The sequence below is a fragment of the Mytilus californianus genome, unplaced genomic scaffold (assembly GCF_021869535.1).
Source record: "Mytilus californianus isolate M0D057914Y unplaced genomic scaffold, xbMytCali1.0.p SCAF_14, whole genome shotgun sequence".
Classification (NCBI taxonomy): domain Eukaryota; kingdom Metazoa; phylum Mollusca; class Bivalvia; order Mytilida; family Mytilidae; genus Mytilus; species Mytilus californianus.
Genome location: NW_026262626.1, coordinates 15865769 through 15892700, shown reverse-complemented (window position 1 = coordinate 15892700; position 26932 = coordinate 15865769). Strand labels below are relative to the sequence as shown.

The 26932-nt window shown below is 32.1% G+C and overlaps 1 protein-coding gene across 1 annotated transcript; it reads right to left on the bottom strand.

Annotated features, from left to right (window-relative positions):
* On the bottom strand, positions 1-26932 carry LOC127724283 (mucin-3A-like). Its single transcript, XM_052231207.1, has 5 exons — positions 26583-26932; positions 21296-21595; positions 20779-21075; positions 18181-19119; positions 1-5792 (listed from the first exon to the last, which is right to left on the bottom strand). Exons 1-5 carry the CDS (start codon positions 26824-26826, stop codon positions 5443-5445), a joined length of 2130 nt encoding a protein of 709 aa, XP_052087167.1. The 5' UTR covers positions 26827-26932; the 3' UTR covers positions 1-5442.

Below are 26932 nucleotides of genomic sequence, written 5' to 3'. Positions count from 1 at the left end.
TAATTAAGCAATTTTATTACAAACATCACCAAAAAATACATAAGCATAGCATTAACGTGATTGAAGAAAACTTGTTACTTCTGACAACACTGCAGCTCCGATGTCATTCATGTCACTTAAATGTTTTACAATTGAAAGTTTCTCTTCTAAAAAAAATAGACGAAAAAAAAATCGGTCATCCTTGATAAACGACATTATTATGTTGTTTTCATATTGCACCTTTTTAATACTACACGTATGTTTACTAGCATCTACCTAACAATGTTAACTTTCATTTCTATTTTGCATGTCATTCTCTGTAACTATAATTGTAATGATATTTAGAGAATATATTATTGACATTGTTGGAAGCTGGCTTATCCCAATTATCCTTACAATGAATTCAGTTTGTTTGTTGGTTGGAATTTAATGCCACTTTCATCGACGTTGGCTATAGCATGGTGGCCAGTTTTTAATGGCACAGGAAGCCGAAATAAACGGAGAAAACCACCGAACTTCGGCAGAACAACTGGCTATCCTGGTAAAAAAAGATCAGAATCGAACACACCGCGCCATGAACGAGATTCAAACTCAAACCCTCAGAGTTGACCAACTAGTGATCAATGTAGATGACTTTACTAAGACCACTCGCCCACCAAGGCCTGATGTAGATGAACTACTTTACTTAGACCACTCGCCCACCAAGGCCTGATGTAGATGAACTACTTTACTTATATCACTCGCCCACCAAGGCCTGATGTAGATGAACTACTTTACTTAGACCACTCGCCCTCCGAGGCCTTAACTGATGTCATCAGAAGCATTTTATTTATATATTCCACTTTAAATAACCTAATGGATGGAAACTCAAAAGTACAGCAATATAAACAACATTGTATAATATTTGTTGTGAGAGTCCGTAGAACCGACTAAGGGACTACGCAAGATAGAAACGTCTGAATAAAGGTTTTATCCACTTTTTGTTACGATTGATTAAACTTATTATCCTTTGTTGTTTTACGCCACTTTCAGCACTAATGGCTATTTCATGGCGTTCAGTTTTCTTTGGTGGAGGAAGCCGAAATCCCAGGACAAAATCGCCGGTCTTCGGCAAGAAAACTGACAATCCTAGTCAAGTAAGATTTGAGTTGAATGTACCTGCCATGTGCAAGATTCCAAAACCCAGTGTTGACAGGCTAGTGATACAGTAGTTGAACTACTTAGACCACTCGGCCACCGAAGCCCCTCTCTTTGTTATGTGATATCATTATCAGCATGTTTTTTGGTCAAAGAAGATTTTGGTATTAATTGCAAATCTTTAACAGTATATTTTTGATATGTTAACGTTTTTTTACACGGGACAACCTAGAGCTTGCCATGTGTATAGACATCTGAAGAAAGATGGTAGAATAGACGTTGACCTCTAGATGTTTATTATTATCGGTTATTTATATCGTTGCGTTTTTGTCCCATTGACTTATACCAAACATAGGAACACACATAATTAATACCCTAAAAAAGAATTGATCCCAAATCTCAATAGATTAGTTACTTTCACATCACATTGACTATCAATAAATATGAAAAAAAAACATCCTAGATCAGTACATAAAACACGCACAAGCTTAATTAGATAATCATTACATAAAGATTAATACATAAATAAATAAATATCAATGCGATTATGAAATCTTACTAATTCAAAACAAATCCTCAAAATCCATTTTTTGTTAAACTCACATAAAATTGCAAAAAACACAACAAACAACGCCAACATAAGAAAATGCAAGCACGAAAATCTAAGTCAAAAAACGCGTTCTCGTTGTACAGGGTAATCCTCAAAATGAAAACAAAATCAATTTAAAAGTACAAAAATGTACTCAAATGCAAATCCAAGGAAAATCTACTTATAGAACAACGTATATATTGTTTTTCTAAAAGAAACCGGTTTGCATGCTGAAACCCCTGGCATTCAATTCTAAGATTATTCTATTTAAAGCTATTAATTTGCTCATTCTGACTGCAGAGATGTTTCCATGTAAATCTGAAAGTCCTCTAATATGCATAACTTTAATATTGCTTGGCTATGTCTGTATAACTTGGCATTTTTGATGATTTTTTACTAACAAATACTTGTAAGTATATGATTTAAATTTCTGATGTTGACAATGCCAGGACAAAGTTCTATAAACATATGAATCGATTGTTCTGATGTGAGTAAATTGAATTGTGAGTTTGTAAGAAAATGCATTAAAAAGTGCCTCGCAAGAGCCCTACAGCTATCAATTTGTCCATCCGTCCGTCCGTCTGCGGTCCGTGAACAATTATTGTAAATGGAAAAAACTCGGAATTGTTGGGATCACGTGGATAATTTTTGTATACAGTTGTTGTGCATTATATGTAGCTGTGGATTTCATATAATAGTGAAAATAGGAAAATCATATTATTATTGAATAAAAATTCTTAAAAAAAAACCAAATGTTGAGAAAATGATTTTATGAACCCACAATTTAAAAGTATGAGAAGGATTGCTAGACACTTTTAGAACATGATATCCTGGATAAATTTTTGGTGTCAACATTATTTCTTCTGTCGCCGTTTTTAAAATGGCCTCCAAAATGCTTTAACATTCAGAGTTCTGGTATTTCAGCGAAATATGATATTAAGGTAGGAGATATTTTATGCATTGTTTCTCAAGTCAAAATTTATCCATAGACTCCAATTTGCAATACATCTGTTGTCCATCTTTCAAAAACATGGTGAGTTTAATTTTAAATTGATTCAGTAAAACTCATTGGCAGATACAAATAGGCACTTCGTTTAATCTGCACTAAATGTCGTATTGAGCTTGTAAAAAAAACTAAAAATTAGAAATTAGAATAAAAGTGGATAACCAAGGAACGTTTACACCAAATTTTATAATTTCTTTCGATGCACTAAACAAAAATGTACAACTGGGCACTCTTTCTGATATTTCAGTTTAATAGTTTAGATTTATTGTTTGAAGGTTGTTAACAGTGCATGATAAACTTGATGGTCTCTATAGTAATTATCAAGATCGTGAAATAGTAAGCGCACATAATAAAACAAGCAATTAAAACCATTCATATAGGTGTGTACAATTAATATTATAGAATGAATAGTAATAATGTACGTCTAAAAAGGGTACAACACCACCAAATACAATAAATATTTCGAATAAAAAATATCCTTCGTCAGAATAAGTAGCCTGATGCACAATGGAAATATCTACCTAACACCAAAAAAAAATTTTCAACGTGTTTGGATAACAATGAAAGATATTCACATAGAACATGTATCCTTAATAAATCTCTGGTCTCACAATTACTTCGTCATCCTCTGTTTTCAAAATATCTCCCAAACTCCTTAAATTCGGAGAGCTCGTATTTCAGCGAAAACTGATATCTATGTAGGACATAATATTATACATTGTTTCTCATGTCAAAAATCATCCGTAGACTCCAATTTGAAATACATATGTTCGTCACCTTTTAAAACATGGTGAGTTTTTTTTTAAATTGATACAGTAGAACTCAATTGAAAATACATATAGGCACATCGTTTAATCTCCACTAAACTTCATGTTGAGCTTGTTACAAAGATAAAAAAATAAGATAAAAATGGATAACACAGGAACATGTATTGTTATGTTTACACCAGTATGTATTATTTCTTTCGATGCTCCACACAAAAATATACAACTGGGCACTCTTCCTAACTTTTCAATTTAAAAGTTTAGACTTATTGCTCGAATGTTGTTAACAGTGCACGATAAACTTTATGATCGTGAAGTAGGAAGCACACACAATAAAACAAGCGATTGAAACCATTCATATAAGTGTGTACAATTAATATTATCGAATCTATAAAATAAATAGTAATGATATACGTTTTAAAAGGATACAACACCACCAAAAATCAATAAATATTTCGGATAAAAAATCCTTTATCAGAATGAGTTGCCTCATGAAAATAGGGGACTAATCATCATTTTTTTCTCATATATAATAGGTACTATCAACGCTATCATTTTTGTTATCAACACCACAAACTATTGTGCAAAGATGTGTAAACAACTGTTCCCTTGGCTCAAGTTTTATAAACTTTCATAATTTTAGCACTGGTATAAATTCTAGTTAAAGTTCTTGAATCAAAACTTAATTATGATATACAATTACGTTTCATAAAGCCCTCGGGAAGACAGGCCATATCGGGTAAACAATTTGGATGTTCACCTTGTGTCATTATACCAAAACTGCACTTGGAAAAAATTACATTACATGTATGTTTCACAAGAATTCGTTAGTTTGCTTGGCTAACAACAATCGCGCGTCATTCAAAATTTAACCTTCATATCAAAATGAAATGTTACATTCGTGACGACACGTGCTTCTACAAAAAATTGCACAGGTAAATAACATAAAAACTGCGGAAGCGTTTCATTCTAAAATGTGTGCACGGTCAACACTTTTACACTTCTTAAATACATGTTATTGAGAATGGTATGTATAAATAATAAAAAAAGAAAAGCGGACCTCATTAAAATAAACTTAATAATTTTGGAGATAAACTTTTAATGAAGGTCATATGATTGTAAATTTAAAAACGCCTAAAAAGTGTACAACAACACATAAAGTTAAAAGATATTACAGATAACAATTATCCTTTATCAGTATATATTGACGATGCAAAATGACATCGTTAAATTAGTGAACATTCTAAATTATTAAAACTATAACCTTGTACGTAATGTTGACATAAATGTTCATCGTTTATTGCCTAAAAAAACGAATCGAGTACGTCACTTGCATTCAAATAATGATTGCAATTTAGGTATACGAATGCAACCCAGGATAATAGTATATAAAAAAAAGCTCCATCACTTAATTAGCCAAAATAATGTTCACACATTGTTCGTGTACCTTGTGCATATGATAATTCTTAAAATCGCAAATAAATTATTATCCAATGGTATGCATAGATAATGATTATGGAAGTTTGTGTTTAGTTTTACTTTATGATTTCGAAATGATTATTACATTCACATAGTTTATTTTAAGGATCTGCAAAAAATATACTTAAATGCTGTGTTTGATTTTTTTTTTAAATTGTAATAAATGAATGCAAGTGACGATCACATTTTTTGCTAGAAGCGCTTCCGCTGTTCATGCAAAATGTGATTATAATAATTTAGTATAAATTATAAAAAAAAAACACACAGCATGCAATTCTATAATTAAAGACAGACAAATTTAGTTTCAACAACAAGTGGGGGAACTTTTAACCACCTAATGAAATAATCTGCAAGGTATATTCCAAAAAGTCTATATTCACTGATCGTTCTTGAAAAATCAATCAAAATTTGTCTGTCTTTAATTATAGAATATATTATAAAACTTGAAACATGGAGTCAGATTTATATGATCCATCAAATGATATCATCTATTCTGAACGTTCTTCTGGTTTTGAAGTATCAGTTTTTCCTTTTTTCAATTCAGGTTTTATCAACTTCACAGCTGACATCAAATCTATTATAACGACGCCCAATATGACGGAAACAATGAAGACTATTCCAAGAATGCCAATGGATTGAGAAGACTTTCTCTCATCTTTTGCACTTATCCTTTTATTAATCGTCGCCGATAAGTTGGATTTGTCAATGGATAATTCTTTCTCCATTTTTGCCAGTTGAGGAGCCAACTTTTCGAGAAGTTCATCTATTGTATAGTTAGATAAATCTTGCCTTGCCCCAATTCCAAGAGAGCTGCATGGACATTGGCATGCAATCGCCTCTGCAAAATATAATTTTAAAATTTATAAAAAGGCAAACTAACCGGGTTGTCTTGTCCACGTTATATTAAGCTTTTGCAAACGTGGATAATAGACAGACCGTGTATATTTACGCCAAACATTTTTCATTTTAAGCTGACAAAATAGATTTTGCAAAATACGCTACAAATGTTAAAGTTAATTGGTTTGATAAATGTAACAAAAATCTATTGAAGTCACTTCTGAAAAATCATTTTCGTTATGAGATTTGAAATTTGTAATTTTCATGAGATTACATTATTTGATTTCACGAGGATAATATAAAAAGTAATAATAAGTTTGTCTTAAAAAGATTAAATCTTATCAACAGTTTGAATAAGTTAAAACATTCGAATTTGATTGTTTAAGAAAAAAAACACATTTCAATCTCCTTCTAAAGAACAAAATATTGAAATTGCTAACCTTAAGCATTTTTCAATTTGCCTTAAAAAATTGAAAAATGAAAAATACTCCAACGTGGAGCATTTTTCAATTTACCTTTAAATATTGAAAAAAGAAAAATGTCCCGTATTGGTTGAATTTTCGTCTTCAGAAAATTTTCTCAAAAATAAAAATGTTTTTGTGTGGAGCATTTTTCAATTTTTGTAATCGTTTGACAAAATGAAAAATGTTCCAAAGATATTGAAAAATATATAATCAAATTATTTTTTCATTCATTGTTAACACTTTAGAAGTTTTGTTTTTATGCTTTAAATATAATACACATGTGTGTATGTGTGAACCCGTATATACACATTTATTACCTTACCCCGAAAAGATAGAACAACAACGCATCAGCAAAATTATTTGATGCGGCGCAGGATTGTTATGCAATTGTTATTTCCCTTGTTTAAAACCATGAATTTTATATTTCCCTATTTTGTTATTTACATCCAGGTTAACTAAATATTCTCTATATATCTGTTAAATCAAATAGATATTGGTATGTTGAATTCATTAATAAAGATATTTATTTTTACTCTCAAGTTTAGTATTTGCATCGTTAAACTTCTTTTAAAAGTTAATGTACATTGAATATAAGATCTGAGCAATTTGCCTGTGTGTAGATCAAAGCATAACTATGTCTGCTTTTAAATACACGTATTTGTTGTGGCTATCCAAAGGATTATGCATAGTTGAAAGCAATAACAATGTGCCCTAAGTTCTCAACGACTAAATAGTTTACCCGAAGCCGAGAGAGTTGACCTGAATGTAAAGTAAATAAAAAAATATTGAAACAGGAAATTTTTTTAACATAAAATTTCGTACTTTCATGCACTGGCTACGGGCTTGGTGATACCCTCGGTGACAACCTAGAAAAGGTGTAAAGATAAAAACAACACATAGGAAAGCTGTTCTTTTCCCAGTCTCCCTGAAAAAGGTTGATGAATATGCCATATTCCATCTAAATACGGCTTATTTTGGAAGTCATTGAATGCTCCATTTCTTAACTAGATAAAATTATATAATTTTCATTGTTTTTGGTTTTTATTTACTTAGCTATTTAGATACCAATAGTGCTTTAACATTTGGCATCCATCGTCTCTGTTTACAACTAGAACAAGCTGTGGTCCACATCTCCGAATCTCAATCAAAATTACTCGTGCTACATTTTGGTCCAGTGAGTTGGATGTTGAATTTTACAGCAATTTTTCTGTTTTTAACTGAAATACGTTATTTTGGGAAAACTAATCAGGAATGAAGCAGACATTTGAGTCAGTGCTTGGTGGAATTAGTTACGACTGTCTTTAGGAGACAAGTTTTGAAGATTAAGGTGTATAATTGTTCATGTGGTCTTTTATCTTTATAGTATAGTTTTTTTGGTAAATGTATAGTCATAATAGGTTTGATGTTGTCAACATTGATATTGCTGAATACTTTGTTCATTTTGAGACAGATTTTCTATTATTTGGAATGAATGTGAGGTGGCATTTCAGTTAAAAATGAACTTCAAATGTGATGCTAGTTTACGTTTCTCTAGATATAAGAAGATGTGGTATGAGTGCCAATGAGACAGCTCGCCTTCTAAGTCACAATTTTTTAAATAAAAACCATTATAGGTCAAAGTACGGTCTTCAACACAGAGTCTTGGTTCACACCGAACAGTAAGCTATAAAGTGCACCCAAAATGACTAGTGTAAAACTATTCAAACGAGAAAAACAACGGTCTAAACTATATACAGAACGAGAAACACTTATGAACCACATCAACAAACGACAACAAAGAACATTAGAAGATAACAAAACCTTTAAACAGACTTATTAAGAAGGGCTATAGTTACGATACTGTTGTCAGGTCATTAAAGATTGCATATTTTGGCTTTAATATTGATTCACTTAAAGGGTCTTTACATCGGAATTAAACACATTTATTTAAAAACCAGTTGTTGGCATGACACGGGTTATGTTCTTCTCTTAAATATTTTATGATTGTTTAATACTGAAACCTTACCGGGAGTTGCCTGATATTCCTATGATGAAGTCATAATCTTTCAATCAGTTTAATTGTGGTCTGGAGCTGGCATGTCAGTAACTGCTAGTAGTCTGTTGTTATTTTCTTTTGTTACCTCTTCTGACATCGGACTCGGACTTCTCTTGAACTGAATTTTACTGTGCGTATTGTTATTCGTTTACTTTTCTACATTGGCTAGAGGTATAGGGGAGGGTTGAGATCTCAAAAAACATGTTTAACCCCACCGCATGTTTGCGCTTGTCCCAAGTCAGGAGCCTCTGGCCTTTATTAGTCTTGTATTATTTTTAATTTTAGTTTTTTTGTGTTTAATTTGTTTAGTATGGCGTCCATTATCACTGAACTAGTATATATAAATTTGTTTAGGGGCAAGTTGAAGGACGCCTCCGGGTGCGGGAGTTTCTCGCTGCATTGAAGACCTATTGGTGACCTTCTGCTGTTTTCTGTTCTATGGTTGGGTTGTTGTCTCTTTGACACATTCCCCATTTCCATTGTCAATTTTAGAAAAGGGTATTGTCTGTTTAAAAAAAAATAGAAGGTACAAAATTATTATGTCTGAACAACACTTAAATCTTATTCCGACATTACAGATGGAATTTTATTTCATTAACGTGAATGAGGTCGGAGTGACTCGGTGTGCGCCTTTTCCTAAACTTCTCTTTTTTTTTCTCCAGATCCCACCTTTGTTGTCCCCTTGATTTCATTACCCCAATTTTTATAATCCTATATCCAACATCCCCTTTTTGTAACCTCAACATCACCCCCTCTCTATATCCCACTTCGAGGGATACTTGCAATATTCATTTTGATCAAGATGAATTTTATGCCCAAAATTATCAGCCTGATATGGAACAGGATTAAAGTTTCGTGATCCCTGTTAAAAAACAAAACAGTTGTGACTTTCTTTTTACATAACGAATATAAAATGAGAGCGGACGAGCTACAAAAAATATAATAGTATCAACAAAGAGGCAACATCGATAAATGTTTTAATCAAATTATTTAAAATTTTTCAAATTACGACTAGAGTGCGAACGCTGAAATGTCTCGCCTTCTTTACTTATCATTGATATTATGTTGAGGGGGTCGGATGGGTCCTGATCCCGAAATCCCGGGCTTAAAAACATGAAATCCCGAGGTCCCAAATTAAAAAAAAAACAGCTGCGCCATGAGCGCATGATACGCCCTTCGTCTTGTGTGCAATAATCATAAATAGTTTCTTAGATACAGCGTGACATATGAAAACCCACCTTTTTTAACAAAAAACTCAATAATAACTCTAAACCAAAATTTTTAATCACCACCAAAAAGTATACAGATCTTAAGATAAATATAACTTAGAAGTGTGTAAAGTCTTGAGCAATAATCATAAATTGTTTTGGAGATACAGCGTGACATGTGAAAGCCCCCCCCCCCCCTTTTTTTTTTACAAAAAACTCAATATTTCTAAAACAAAATTTAAAATCAAAACCAAAAAGTATACAGATATTAAGATTAATATAACTAATAAGTGTGTAGTTTTTAAGCAATAATCATGCAAACATCGATTTTGAGATATGGCGAGACATGTTAAAAACCCTATCCCCCTTTTTTACAAAATACTCAATAACTCAAAAATAAATTATGAATCATCACCAAATATTGTACAGATCTTGAGATTAATATAACTAAGAAGTGTGTAAAGTTTTAAGCAATTATCATAAATCGTTTTTGAGAAACAGCGTGACATGTGAAAGCCCCCTCCCCCCTTTTTTTTTTACAAAAAACTCAATATTCCTAAAATAAAATTTTGAATAAAAACCAAAAAGTATACAGATTTTAAGATTAATATAACTAATAAGTGTGTAAAGTTTTAAGCAATAATCATAAATCGATTTTGAGATATGGCGAGACATGTTAAAAACCCCATCCCCCTTTTTTACAAAATACTCAATAACTCAAAAATAAAATTTTGAATCATCACCAAAAATTATACAGATCTTAAGATTAATATAACTAAGATGTGTGTGAAGTTTTAAGCAAGTATCATAAATAGTTTTTGAGATACGGCGCGACATGTGAAAAAAAAAACACACCCCTGTTTTAGTTACAAAGTCCTGTAACTCAAAAAGTTTTAATCTTATTTTCACCAAAAAGTATACAGATCGTTTGACCATCATAAGGAAAAACTGTATTAAGTTTATTTGGATGAGACATTTGTATACCATAATACGTCCCGTCAAAATTTTGACGGGCGTATATAAATTAAATCCCGACATTTCGGAATTTGAAAAAAGAAATCCCGGATCCCGAAAGGGTCAATCCCGAAATCCCGAGCTTAAAAACACCCGATCCCGACGGCCCGAAAAAGGTCCTGCCCACCCTCTATGTTGATAGTCCTAAATATAAAGCTTTACTACAACTATCACATAAACTTAACATGGTCCAAGAAAATGAGGTCAAGGTCATATAAACAAAACAAGAAATACATCTACACCTTACAATAAATCACTAAGTATAGTTGACCTATTGCTAATAGTTTCTAAGAAACAGACTTAACCGAGAAAACTAAACACTGACTAATGAACCATAAAATTAAGGTCAAGGATCTGAACCATGGCAGGCAGAAGTGTACAGCTAACAATTCTTCCATACAGCAAATATAGTTAACCTATTGCTTATAGTTTAAGAAAATCAGACCAAAACTAAAAAACTGAACACTGAGCAATGAACAGTGAAAATGAGGTCAAGGCTAAATAAAACCTGCCAGACTGACATGCACATCATTAAATATTTCCATACACCAAATAAAGATGACATATTGCATATAGTGTTAGAAAAAAAGACCAAATATCAAAAACTTAACTTTGACCACGGAACCATGAAATTTGGTCAAAGTCTGATGACCACAACCATGCTTGACACATCTATACCATTTCCTCTATTGTTCAATAAAATATCGTCATTTGATCTCGATGGATCAGCCAACGCATTGTGACTCAGTTTAGATTGGTTGATCCGACATGTCTACTGGATCAGTATTCGTATCAGAGGCTCCTCTGATTCTACCTCTATTCCTACCATCATGTCCACTAGTTCTGGTATATTTTGGTGGTATGCCTGTGTTGTTTTCGAGAATTCTACGTATTAATGACATTTAGAAGGAATTAAATGGAACAGTATCTGTATGGAACATGATGTTGACGTTATTGACGAGAGCGTAGTTAGATCACTGTATGAAAGTGGAAAGGTCGTAGACTGATCGATGTAAGAGTGTTCTATAATCGCAGAAGAAGCGTGTTAAGATCGTGTTGCAATCGGATAAATCGTGCATGTATTGTCGTTATGAAAACGTGATTAGCGTAAGAAGAAAAAATTCCACAACTGTACAACATCAAATCAGAAATTGTATAAAAAAAACAAAAGGGTACTTAGTTTAATAGATATAAACTAGTCACCATAGTTTCATCATAAATTGCTGAAAGCATTTTTGATTTATTATCCGAAAAACTGAAAAAAAGCCTCATTTTTTTACGAATAAGACTGCATAACTCCAAAAATGTAAATGTTTCATAAAAGTTGGTAAAAGTGTTTTTGAGTTATTGTTCAAAAACTGGAAAAATTCCCTTTTTTTCAATATAAAAATTCATAACTGAAAAACGTAAAATCTGAAATTTATAAAAAATGAAAGGTACAAAAAAATGTAGCTTAAGTCAACAGATATAAACAATTCACCAAAGTTTCATAAAATTTTGTGAAAGTGTTTATGAGTGATTGTCCGAAAACTGGAAAATCCCCCCTTTTTTAAGCATAAAAATATATGACACGGAAACGTAAAATCTGAAATTTATAAAAATAGAAAGGTAGCATACGTCAATAGATATAAACAATTCACCCAAGTTTCATTAAAGTTGATGGAAGCATTTTTGAATTATTGTCCTAAAACTGGAAAATCCCCCCTTTTTTAAGGATAACATTTCATAACATGGAAACGAAAAATTTTAAATTTATAAAAATCGAAAGGAAGCTTACGTCAATAGATATAAACGATTCAACAAAGTATTATAAAAGTTGGTGGAAGCGTTTTTTATTAATTGTCCGAAGTGTGGACGACGGACGGACGGACGGACAACGGTATACCATAATATTTCTCGTCTTAGACGGGCGTATAAAAACCAAGAAACAAGTTATAAAAAAGGTTAAACACATAGTACAGATACAAGCGTGCTCGAAGTTTGTGATAGTTAGTTTTAAGAGAATAACAACCTATAAACCATCATGTGTCTGTGCCTACAAAATCAGTCAGTACAATTGCAATGGTTTTTGACAAAAAAAAATTACTGTAATTTTATTATCGACACCTGTACGATTATAAATCAATTATGTATCAAATATATCGACAGTTAATTTTTTTATCAATTTTTTTCTGTAAGTTGGTATTCTCAGCAGAATCTCTATTAAAACTATGGCTTTATAATTCTCTTCATACCTTTTATCTATTACATCGCAACACGACGATTTGATATATACTGATATGAACCGAAAAAGATGTCGCTTACACGGCAGCGAAATAACAACCCAACTAAACACATAATCAAAAGTCTCTTGCGAAGCACTTATATTGTATTCAACAGAAGACAGGTGTCTCTATACATATATTATGTCAACTTCCGAATCGTTTGAAAAGTATGATATACCTGAAGCAACTATCAAGTTATTTTTGAAAGTCACACTGGAAGTACATTCGCTTGCACAAACTACTTATAAATAAGTTAAGTACTATAATAGAATAAAAAAGAAGAAGCTGGTAGCCTTAGTTCGTTTTGTATATATATTTTTTTTATTTACGTTTATTAATATGTTTCGGAATTTAATGTGACGTCCATTTTCGATGAACTTGTACACATTGGTGTAAAGGGTCCAACTGGAGCACGACTTCCGGATTTTCTCGCTGTATTGAAGACCCACTAGTGGCCTTGGGCTGTTTTTTGCTTTTTGGGTTCGGGTTGTTGTCTTTTTGTCCAATTCTCGTTCCTATTCTGACAACAGAAAGGAAAGTTTGATTTTTATTTATAATTCAGGGGAAAGTAATTAGTATGAAACAGTTGATTTTACCCTACAATGGTTAAAGTTCCATAACTCTTAAATATTGTCACATAAAAAGGAGAGTAATGACTGTTATGCTACCAAGTATATGAACTTTCTGCCATTTACATTAAGTTAAACCTTGCACAATTATATTTCCGTAAGCGTATTACAAAATGATATGAAACAATATTCCAAAACATCGTTCCCTGCAGAAAAATAATAATTATAAAAAAAGGACCATTATATACGTTTGTTACAAATAATTAAGAGCTGGATTGATTGATTGTTGGTTGCTAAACATATACTAGGTAGAGGAAGCGAAATAAACTAATTATAACTTTTAGTTTGTTATCATCATCATTATAGGAAACCCAAAAATCGAAACAATAAAAGAAACGGGAAAAAACAGGGTCAAGATTTTAATAAAACGATGAAAAAATAAGTTATGACTGACAGCAAATGGAATAAGAACCACAACTGTAATACATTCATACAAATTAATAGCTTGGGATACTAGTAGACTGGTACAGAAAAAGAAAGTTACTGTTTTAGAATGTTTGTAGGGTTCAAGTCCCTGTCATGCCATTTGGGAGTAGTAAAGAACGATACCAAGATAATGATATATAAGAAGAAAGCGACACGACTCACTACAAGACGATTTTTACACACACACACACACACACACACACACGAAACTTGTACAATGACAAAAGATTTATCTATTTTAAAATATCAACTTTTATTTACCTTTCTTTTGACTAGCAAACAAAAATTAAGGCTATTCAAAAGAGATGTTTTATGTCCCGAATAAAACGCAAAATCCATGACCGATCATGGTAACAGTCACCAAAGCAAAAGGAATGTAGGATGAAAAACTTCAATCAATCAAATAGTTTGGGGTGGGAGAGGGGGAGAGGGTGTAAAATTGCAGAAGTTGAAACACTATGTATTTCCGTTGGTGACCTACATGTAGATGAATGTCCTAATAAAACTATAAAAGGTAGCATTCATATTTCAATTTAAAAGGAATAAATGAGGAAGTAAAATAAAACAAATCAATAAATCTGAAATCAGGGGCTTCGAGTAGAGGATAGATTATGTAAATTATGCAGCACTGAAGTTGAAGATGAAATTCATTTTCTTCTTCAGTGTCCAGTTTTAGAAAATAAAAGATCTGAATATATAAATAACTTTTAAAGCCCTTAAATAAATGATTATTAATATGGTTAATGTCATCTAAGGATAATGTTTTAATTTAAAAAGTAAGTTTATTATTGTGTACTTTATTCAAAGAGAGAAATTTAATTCTAGATACAGTTTAGTCACCGGTAGTTAGTCCATCTACTAGTATATTATATTGTAAAACAATATATATCATGTATATTATTCCTGTAGAAATTATTCTGGTGAAAAAGACTTGATTTTGTTTAATTTTTAAATAATCAATGTAATCAATATGTAATCACTTGTATGAAATTGAACTTAATTGTACTGCTCAAATTATTGGGCGTCATAATTAGCAATAAAAAAACTTTGTATTGTATTGTATTGTATTGTATTGTATTGTATTGTATTGTATTGTATTGTATTGTATTGTATTGTATTGTATTGGTTTACATGTTACATCTTAAAAATATTGTGTGATTTGGAGAGTGTTATGAACGCCGGAGTTTCATCACTTAACCATCAGAGAAGAAGGAACAAGAGGTTTGAATCATCACAAACTTAAGTCAAACCCAGCATATGATTGTGAAATGAATCATTTCCTATACCTGCTCATATGCGGATCCAGGGGGGGAGGGGGGTGGGGGTGAGATGGGGGGGGGGGGGCTGGGGCGATTATATAGGGAATCACTGAAGCATGACTGGAGCGGCCTCCCTTAGGTCAGTCAGTGCCCCCCCTTTCCTTTATGAAAAGTTCTGGATCCGATGCTTTACCAACTCCAGCCTCAGACACGTTGATTCCTTTGCTTGATAAATGGCCTGTCATCATTTTCAGACCTTTTGTGGGTCCAACCTGAAAATAACACACACTATGCGCACATCATATTTTAAATGTAACTACTAGTATATGTTCCATGTACATGATGTATATGGTTCGGAATACGTTTGTGTCGATCTGTGTCGATCTGTTTTTTTTTTTTTTTACTTTTTTTTTATTTCAAAAGAAGATTGTCACTGACTGAGACCCATTTTTTGTGTCGACATATTTGTCCTATAATACTCGTTTTGCTTTCACATACTAAAGATGTAAAATCATATCGAATAAAGGGTAATAAAATGTACATAAAACAGAACTTCATTGGAACTGTTTTATGTTTGTTGAAATACTATTCACATAATTATGATATATTCTTTGCTACATTTTTTTTCGGTAAAAACAAAAATAAGAAGTCATTCGTCCTTCGAAATATACATTTACCACACATACATGCATGCAAGTTACTTTCATATTTTCTTTTATAAGATGATGCTTATTTGATATTCTGCGACAGAGAATTGTGAATATTATAAGCTTGGGAAAAACAAGTTTGCATTAAACAGATTCAAAATTAGGAAATACTGTACAATGCAGAAAAATACAAATTTGAAAACAAATACTAGCGCAGTGATCAGAATAATATAACATCTACACCCATCCCTCCCAACCCCACTCCACCCGCGAACCCTCATCCTTGAACATGTACAGAAACTGACATGGGTAATATCTTATATTCTAATATTTTCCCTTCTTTTCTAACATGTTTTACACATTTAGCCACGATATGGTTTAATGCTCCTTCGTCTACTCCGCATCGCCTAGTAATTCCATTTTCAGAACAAAAACGGCTTATTGTTCGCGCTGATACATGCTTGATTCCTAAAGAAGTCAAGTGTTGAGAAATGTCTTGGTGTGTTCTTCCGTCAAGTATCATTTGTTGAATCAAACATCGATGGTCTAAAAGTTCTTCCATTCTTACAACATGTACATGTATGTAAGCAAGTGACTTCTTCACTTCGAGAGAACTAAATTAAAGATTTCAACCCCGACAATTCAAAGAAAGAAAAGACAAAGATAAACAAAAGTCAGATAGATAGACAGATAGATAGAAACAATGAATGACAGATTGATAGATCGAAAGATAGATATAAACATGTAGCTACAAAGACAGCTAGATATAGAATGATTTTTTGTGGTCATTATCGTATTTGTCAGTGTACCATTCTTGTTCGGAATTTGTTGATACTACACATAGTTCACACACACACACACCTTAAAAAGATCTTCAAGATATTGCGCTTAACACAAGAAAAAAGAAAACGGAAATAGTAAAACATTGAATAAAAAGTGTCAACAATTTAAACATTTAAAACGCCTATATTGAAACAAATTACATTTCGTTCTCATTATTAGACATTTCAATAATGAAAATTTTTCAAATTTGAATATTGCACAGCAAAATGAAAAATGAAAAAATTGGAGCATTTTTCATTTTTCAATATCAAACGTCAAATTGAAAAATGCTCCACGTTGGAGCATTTTTCATTTTTCAATATTTGAACTCAAATTGAAAAATGCTCCACACTAGAGCATTTTTCATTTTTCAATATTGTAAGTTGAATTGAAAAAATGCTCCACGTTAGAGCATTTTTCATTTTTCAATATTGTAAGTGAAATTGAAAAATGCTAAAGGTCAGCATTTTCATTATTTGCTTTTAAGAATGAGATTGAAATATGTTTTGTTTTCTAAAACAATCAACTACAAATCTTTTAATATATTTAAACTTTTGACAAAATAAAATCATTTTTAACACAAACTTTCAATATCTTCGTGAAATCAAAAATATAATTTCATGAAAATAACAATTTTCAAATCTCATAGAGAAAATGGTTTTTCGAAAGTGACTTCAATGGATTTTTGTTACATTTTACAAACCAACTACCTTTAAAAGTTGCAGAGCAATTTGCAAAATCTATTTTTCATCTTAAAATGAAAAATGGTTGGCGTGAATGTACACGGACGATAGAGTAACCCGTATTTTGAAAAGGACTTGATCCTCATCATTGCAATGGAACATATTGTTCATACTCAGTTCCAACAAACGCCACATTTAATAAAGCGAGGTAAAAGAGGTAACATCTTGTTTATCTAAAGAATAAATAATCTATAAATAAATAAAATAAATAAATAAATAAATGAACTAATTCTACATTTTTCCTTTAGGCTACGCAAAACTTTTGTTCCAGATAAAATCCTAGGTGTTGTAAGAATTGCCTATTGTTAAGACTTAAATATAATATTTCCATAAAAAAAACCCTGCTAAACACGATGTTTCGGTCGCAATCTGCTATTATGTTTAAAAGCAAATAAATGTATTGGAGCATGTCACATGCTAAATTTATACATCCCAGAGACGTCTAATAACCATATCAATAATAATAATAATAATAATAATCTCTGTAGATACGATCATTGTTAGAAATCCTAAATACTTTTTGGCCTACTGTTTTAATCATGCAATTCAATATAAAAACTTATGCATTTTCTCTTAAATAATTGACTGTAAATAAGCTCATCATATATACCAGGATTAAAAGTTTGTATGCTAGATGCACGTAAATTGTATAAGTTTAAAGTCATACTAATGCAAGTGCTGTTGGACACTTTGGATGAAGCGTCGGCGCCTCTTGATGAAAGATATATTACTTCACTTTCTTTCCTTTTATATGAAACTTGAATATGTTCATTCCCGGCCCTCTTATTTTTACCGTAAACAAATTAAAGTATTTATAAAAATTTTAATTAACCATAAACGTACTAAAAAGAAAAACAAAGATTAAAATAACTACTTACCCGGTTTTGTAGTCGTTGTTGGTGTAGTTAGCGTCGTTGGTGCAGGTGTAATTCCAGGATTTTGAGTTGCAGTGGACGTCGTTGAAGGAGATGTAGTTCCAGGATTTTGGGTTGTAGTGGACGTCGTTGAAGGAGATGTAGTTCCAGGATATTGGGTTGTAGTGGACGTCGTTGAAGGAGTTCCAGGATTTTGAGTTGTAGTGGACGTCGTTGGAGGAGATGTAGTTCCAGGATTTTGAGTTGTAGTGGACGTCGTTGAAGGAGATGTAGTTCCAGGATTTTGGGTTGTAGTGGACGTCGTTGAAGGAGATGTAGTTCCAGGATATTGGGTTGTAGTGGACGTCGTTGAAGGAGATGTAGTTCCAGGATTTTGAGTTGTAGTGGACGTCGTTGACGGAAATGTAGTTCCAGGATTTTGAGTTGTAGTGGACGTCGTTGAAGGAGATGTAGTTCCAGGATTTGGGGTTGTAGTGGACGTCGTTGAAGGAGATGTAGTTCCAGGATTTTGGGTTGTAGTGGACGTCATTGAATGAGATGTAATTCCAGGATTTTGAGTTGTAGTGGATGTCGTTGAAGGAGATGTAGTTCCAGGATTTTGAGTTGTAGTGGACGTCGTTGAAGGAGATGTAGTTCCAGGATTTTGAGTTATAGTGGACCTCGTTGAAGGAGATGTAGTTCCAGGATTTTGAGTTGTAGTGGACGTCGTTGAAGGAGATGTAGTTCCAGGATTTTGGGTTGTAGTGGACGTCGTTGAAGGAGATGTAGTTCCAGGATTTTGGGTTGTAGTGGACGTCGTTGAATGAGATGTAATTCCAGGATTTTGAGTTGTAGTGGACGTCGTTGAAGGAGATGTAGTTCCAGGATTTTGAGTTGTAGTGGACGTCATTGAAGGAAATGTAGTTTCAGCATTTTGAGGTGTAGTAGGCGACAAAGTTGGATCTGTAAATAAAAGAATGAAAGTAAAACAAATGATATTTCTCAATAATCAAATATAACATAAGTGAGAAGTTGATGAAAGAAAGACAACATAATGGTAAAAAGAAAATAAAAGAAAAACGACATTCCACATTCCACATTACATTAGACAAAAAAACTGAAGAACTAGAAATATAAATCTGAACAAACCAAGAAGTTCCAGCTCAACTAATGGCACTCGTCGTTATTAAGTTAGCGCGCGATAGTTTTGTGCCCTGCGGCAGACGGACAACACTTTACCACGAAATGCCAGTTGATGACGGAATATTTAAATAAATGACCTTCAAAATGTTTATGAATAAGAATGTCCGAAAAATGCAAAATATAAAAAAAGACTCTCTATGCTTTTGTAATTGCATGTTGTCATTGTAAGAGGGTATCATGGAAACTTGACAACTTGATTGAATAGCAAACGATCACATAGATATAAGAAGATGTGGTATGAGTGCCAATGAGACAACTCTCCATCCAAGTCAAAATTTATAAAAGTAAACCATTATAGGTCACAGTACGGTCTTCAACACGGAGCCTTGGATCACACCGAACAGTAAGCTATAAAGGGCCCCAAAAATTACTAGTGTAATACCATTCAAACGGGAAAACCAACGGTCTAATCTATATAAAAAACGAGAAACGAGAAACACTTATGAACCACATCAACAAACGACAACTACTGAACATCAGATTCCTGACTTAGGACAGGTGCAAACAAATGCAGCGGGTTTAAACGTTTTAATGGTACCAAACCTTCACCCTTTTTCTGAAACAATAGTGTAACATCACAACATAGAAAGACACACTATAAAATATCAACTGAAATAGCTTAACTCAATCAAAGGACATATTAACACCATTGAACATACACTGAACAAACAAATTTGACCTATGACACAATGTAAATACAAAATAAATAAACTAAGGGAAGAATAATAAAAGTAACATGTTATATCGGTAAGAAATGTTAAACAATTAAAGAAAAACAATATGCTCGAACAAAAATACCATCCATTTGCAATAACTTTAAACACAGGTAAATGAAAATAATTTTGTTGTTAGGTATACCTGTACAGTACCAATAGAGAAAGGAAATATTTTTACAAAATAAATAATTTTGAATACAAAATAAATAAACTAAGGGAAGAATAATAAAAGTAACATGACTTGATAACACATCATGATATATTATCATATACAGACTAAACTTAAAAATTGCTTGTTTCGTCATGGCAACATAAATCATGCACAGTCGAATGCGTAAATATTTCCTTAAAACAGTAACATTAAGAAATTAGTCATTAACATCATTTTTCAGATGATTCATTTTTGAATTTTGAGACATTTTCGTATTTTACGGCAATGTCAAGAGAAGTATGAGGGTCTGGATGAGGAGGGTCCTTCAATTCTGTATTCTTTAATTTTTTTAAGCCATTTTTCTCTATTCTTTATAAATTTTGCCTATTATTCTCTATTCTTTATATTTGAGTACCCTATTAACCGCTATATTTTATTTTTTGGCCTATTTTTCTCTATTCTTTATACTTTTTGCTCTTTATTCTGCACGTTTTGTCCTTTATTCTCTATTCTGTAACCCCATCCAGATCCTCAAGTATAAGCAATAATTACCACTAGTAACTGTAAGTTTGACTTCCAGACTTGTTTTATTCTCGTAACTATTCCCTGCTTCACAAAAGTAAATCCCATCATCTTCAAATGTCACATTATATATCATTAGAGATGGTTCTGACAACGTTGATCCGTTATATTTCAATATGTTCGTCATATCAATTTGATGTTCCTCAGTCTCTTTTTGCATACTCCAAGTTACTTTGGTAATGTCTGGCCTACCAGTAATATTACATTCCAATTCAACATCATCGCCGTAAACAATTTTGTAATTAGTAGATGAAACTGTCAGTGAAACTGAAATAAAACATCAAAAATTAATCTCTGAGCCAATCTGAGGGACAAGTGTTAAGTATGTTTATCCAGTAAAAGAACCGCAATTTCAAATCATTTTCGTTAGTAATTCTGTAATGAGAAGACGAAGCAGTCAGCAAAACTAAAATAATACATTATCCTAAATAAAATAAAGACTCACGCTCACGCACTCACTATTCTTTTGACAAACAAAAATACTCACTTCCATACACTTGTATAACTACAGTACTTGACGTTTTCCCAAAGATGTTTTCAGCTGTACATATATACTGGCCCGTGTCCGTAAAATCTAAGATATCTAGTGACAGAAAAGTTTCTGAAAATCCAAAATATTTTTCTAAGTTGTTTACATCAGATGAAAAGATTTTTGTTCCAGTCTCGGTTGTAATATTCCATTCTACGGCAGTAATATCAGGAAAGGCTTTTACAGTACATTTTATGGTATGTTGTGTCAGATAAAGTGCTTCAATCGGGTCTGTTATCACCGCTACATTAGGCTTATCTGTAATGATACCACAAAGATAAAATCAGATACTCCCAAAATTTTATAGTTAAATTCAGACTTGACTGTTTTAAGGATTTAAAGACGCATGCAATTTATAACGTGTTGTTTTCATTTTTTTACAGCACTGGGTCGATACCTCTGCTGGTGGACTATCAGTCCCCGAGGGTATCATCAGCTCAGTAGTACTTACATGATTTATAACAAACCTTTCTAAAATTAAAATTATCCGTTAATAAGTTTTAAAATTAAAAGAAAATAAGGTTTCAACTCCCTCAGTTAAAGTTGACCTTAGATGGATTTGGCTACTTTTAAGGTCCTTTTTGGTCATATAGCTCTTCAACTGTTTCGGTTCTTATACATTCTTGGCTTTCAAATATTCGGCTTTGGGCGTTCCTGATGAAGGTCAATCCAGAACGGCGCTTCGGACGCTTCGGACGCATGTAATTCATAACGTGTTGTTTTCAATTTTTAAACAAAATAATCTTGATCAAGGTAATTTTTATTGTCGATTTTTTCATTCTATAAAGTATAACTTATAAGACGATATGTATAAGCCAATTTGTTTATAATTATCATGTGTATTGAAATCGGAATTACACAAAGTTATTATTTTTGTACAAAATATTGTTAAATGTCTTTTTGGCCTCGTTATTTTCAATTCAAATCCACCGAATTAAAAACGGAGAAAAAGACTTTTTTTCTGTGCTTATTGCACATTGTTATGAAATCACCTTTTAAACTGCAACTGTGCTTTTAGCAACGCCAAATATGCATTGATCATATTGAAATTAACCTAATACTGTCTCTCTACGCCCCTCAATGTTAGCACTATTATTTAAGCATGCCAAACAATGTTCTTTGAATTTTCAGTATACAGTTTCGTAAAAAGTCAATAGATGCCTATGCATGTTAATCTTTTGTGTTATTTTGCTGACCCGTTGACTTTTACTGACTATCTCCTTCTTCTTAAAAAATAGTATACTATGAGATTTGGCTCCTTCCTTCTCCCCTTATTAAAAGTTCCTTGTTCCACTGCTAATAAAATTAAGCGAACCAAAAATAGGCTTCTGTGATTTACCTCTTCCGTTTGAACAATTCATCAAGACAAATTAATCAATTTAGATTTATCAGTAAATGTCTTCAAATTTGACACCCTTATAAAGTTCTAAATTATTTAGAAATTGCTTGTGCTCTTCGATGTATTTAGGACATTTATGTAAAAAATGTATTTCATCTTCAATTTCTTTTTTGCAATTGTACATCTTTCAACTTCTTTTTCTAATTAATGTGCACTTAGTCGAAATTTAGAAATCTATAAATAAGAAGACAATCGAAAATATATCAAGACCAAGATATTAGGGGGTATAGTTAAGTCCTGGAATTGAGAAAGTAGCTAAGTCGTTATAACAAGTTAGCTAAGTTGTTATAACGAGTTAGCTAAGTTGTGATAACGAGTTACTAAGTCGTTTTAACGAGTTAGCTAAGTTGTTTTAACGAGTTAGTTAGCTAAATTGTTATAAGCTAGCTAAGTCGTTATAACAAGTTAGCTAAGTCGTTATAGGTCGTTCAAAACAACACCCTGATACTAACTAGCCTCCGTACTGATACGATCCTGTGCCATTGAGGAGACTTAAGTAGACGAAACACGTGTCTTGAGAACTTGGTATCTTTGATTAGTTTTAACAAATATAATTTAGATTAAAAATCCGAAGGACGACTCTCTATTTGATTGATTGATTGTTGGTGGCGGTGGTCCCTAGGGAAACATCCGTTCAGTTGTACACACTTCGGTTGTTATATGATTTAAATTCTCATTTTAGGATACATTTCAAGTTCATTTTGTGATGCATATCCAACTATCGCGGTCATCATGTGACTTTTTCAATTCAGTTGTATATCATTAATGGCCGATCGTTTTATCAATGAAAATTAAACGATCATAACTTTTTTGTTACATTGTGTATTTTACCTTTCAACCCCGCGTTTTTAATAATTTTCTTATTTACAATTAAATATGTTCTAAGTTTCAGTTCAGAAGTATGACTTCTTGCTTCAAATTAACTTTGAAAATTGAGGTGCCATAATCACACAGCCTCCGTTAACTTCTTCGTTAAAACTCGATAAAATTGCAATGGGACCTTCTTAAATATTCAATTTTCTCAACTTATTTATTGTGAGTAATATCCTTCCAACCCCTAAAATGGTCGACAATACATTTATTTTAAAGACATCGAAGACAAAACCAGTTTAGGTAATTAACGTTTTGCTTCAAAATTCGAATGAAAAGTTCACATTTTGGCATTCGTTAGCAATATTTTGAAAATGGCGACCGCTGTTGAAAGTAAACAACGACATGGCATGTATTCATTTAGTTATTAATTAAAAAGTTATACATGTTTTATTTGAAATATTTCAAGTGTGTCTTTTTGTTTTTAAGAAATTACTTTTTTCACCTTCACTTTAATATATTCATAAGAAACAGTCTCTCGCACACAAAATAAAGATGTATATGCATCGATCGTGCACTGTTTACATGACTTACATTGACATCGTAACTCGACTTATGAAAAGATATAATGTAGGATTTTTTCGATGGAAATCAAATAACTAATTGTTGCATACATTGTCAGTCATTGTCTTACCTTAAAGCAGCATTGAATCAAACATTGTTTCGTTTTTAGAAAGTGGATTCATTTTGTTTGTTTTGAGAAAGTGGATTCATTTTGTTTGTTTTGATAAAATTTCGAAGTTACGAAAAAAATGTCGACCAATTAATTTTCAAATGTAGACGATGTTAGACTTTAATTTCTTCCATGCAAATAATTCGATTTAATTTCAGTGTTTATATTGCAATTAAGTTTGACTTGTAATTGTCTTTCTAAAAATACCCTCATACATAGCTAGATTACGGAGATATTAAGTCATAACACTGACGTGATTAAAGAAATCAAACATGGCACCTAATCACGGTGTAAGTTTTAACAAGACCTATGTAGATTAGTTTTGTCCGATTCTTAATGAAATTGTTTAATGATATTATTTTAAATTAATAAAAGATAACCTCGAATGGATTTTAACTGATGTGAAATGTCTATATTTTTTCAATTTTCTAAATCATTCATCACACGGGTAACCAGTAAATTTTACACAATCCTAATTAAACCAGTAAAATACAGAGTTATCGAACCTAATTATGACTGAAATAGTTGCATATGGGTAATAAAGTTGCAACATTCTCAGTTAAAGTTCGATAAGACCATTTTGACTGTTCTGTTTATGCGTTTAAGCCAATTATCTGACTATTCATTTGTCCGACAATATCTTGTACAATAACCCATTAGTCCGATAATCCATTGGTTGGACAAAACATTTGTTAAAGAGCCCAATTGTCAAAAAAAAAAAAAAAAAAAAAAATTTAACTGTATATTTAAAATGAGAAGTTAAAAGGGAATGTTAATTTTGTTCATTGATATTTGGAAGTTAACACTTAACATTTCATACCTTACAAAGAAGACTTACTAAAATCGACATATAGTTCTGTTATTTACTCCGAATACATGTAAATGAGACAACAATCTAACGACAAAAAACCCCACAAAGTATATATAGTCTGCATGTCTACATGCCAAGCTCTAAATCGGCCAAGGTCTATAAAAAAGGTCAATAAATTAATCAGAAATTATGAAAGATTTTCCCTCAACACCAAATTCACTATCCATCTTTTTAGAAACTTATACACAATGTTTAATCATATTCCAATGATACCCAAATCAACATTCTGGTAACCTCATTTATGATTGGACAACATAGAAAAAAATGAAACGACAAATGAGCTTAAACCTCCGTACAAAAACAACTTGTTATAAAGTGCAAAGTGTAAAATATGTTTTTACTCTTACTAATCTCAGGTTATGTCTTAGTTCATAAAACCCAATGAGACATCACTCGATTGATATTTAGATGACAAATTATTTAGAGTTTTCTAAATATACCAGTGGAATGTATTTTCTTGAACAAGTTATTCTTTCTAAGATAGTTCGATACATGTATGCTTATGGTATTAGAGTTGATAATTCAATCTCAACCTTTAATATACAAATAAACGACTCATACTCAAGTGAAATAGAAAATCTCTTTTTAAATGACATTACTAAGGGACATAACTTGCAATAGACAGGTCATGTATCACTTTTATATACTAGAGGGTCATTACATTTTATTGCACTAAAATCAGGTTCTTGTAAGAGCAGACACCTAAGTTTTGTTATTTCTCGCATTATAAAGGGTGATAACTCTGGCACGACACATGTAAAATGTTCGAAAAAGGCATACATACATTTTTGTAGCCTTAAAAACTTTTCTAATGTTCAAAAGTTATTTTTAAAATTAATTCAAACTATTCTTTAGAAATAAATTAACGGTTCAGCAACGGATAAACGGACGAGCAAGAGTACTGTTAAAAATTAAAAAAAAAATACTTGTCACATGTATTCAAATTTCCTTGACGTTTTAAACCTCTATTTGATATCGGAGCATTACTAGCTTGTTGTTTTGGCGGACTAATGCGTTAAACGATTAATGGTTTTTCATTTGAATTAATGACACGCCGTAGTAAAAGGTTGTCGGATTAATGGGCTACCAGATGGGGTTTCAATTGGTATTTAGAGTGTTTGAATGTTTGGTCGGACTAAAGACACATTAGACAAGACGGAGAACCTATTAATCAATTATCTTGCTTTCCAACATTTTGGGGTAAACCATTCTCCTAATAGAAGTTATTCATTTATTAGTATGCCATTTAATTCGCTTTTTCATATACAATAAAGATTATGTTTTTGTATATATCATACATTGTACATCTATCTTGATGTTTTTGATTTGCACTATTGGCTTATTGTTCATTGAATTACAATGTGTATCCCCCCTTTTTATCACACAGCTGATTTAGTATTTTTTACATGTACAATAAAGATAACATACTTACAACCAACTAAAATGTCATTTCCACATTGTTTCGAATCTGTATTTGTAACACAACACTTGTAATCACCTGCATCACTAATCTGTGCATTAGAAATCACTAACTTGGGATCTAGTAAGGACATTACGTTCTGACTACCTGTCAGGTCACATTCTAAGGAGGTAGTATGACTCACTGAACCATCGGCGATAAAAGTTGCTGAGGTATCTGTTGAGACACAATTTGTGATGGTATTTGAATCTTTCATCCACTTAACATCTGTTGCCAGAGGAAACGCTACGTATGAACAGGGAAGTTGTATGTTACCTCTAACTTCAAACTCATATTGACTAATCGATTCTTTGAAAACAGGA

Excerpts from the sequence above, each read along its gene's own strand:
- LOC127724283 (XM_052231207.1), bottom strand. The coding sequence starts at position 26,826 with ATGAAAGATTCAAATACCATCACAAATTGTGTCTCAACAGATACCTCA. Across the intron at positions 19,120-20,778 it reads CAAACTTACAGTTACTAGTG|ATCCAACTTTGTCGCCTACT; the intron begins GTAATTATTGCT and ends TTTTATTTACAG. Across the intron at positions 5,793-18,180 it reads AACAACGACTACAAAACCGG|AGGCGATTGCATGCCAATGT; the intron begins GTAAGTAGTTAT and ends TATATTTTGCAG.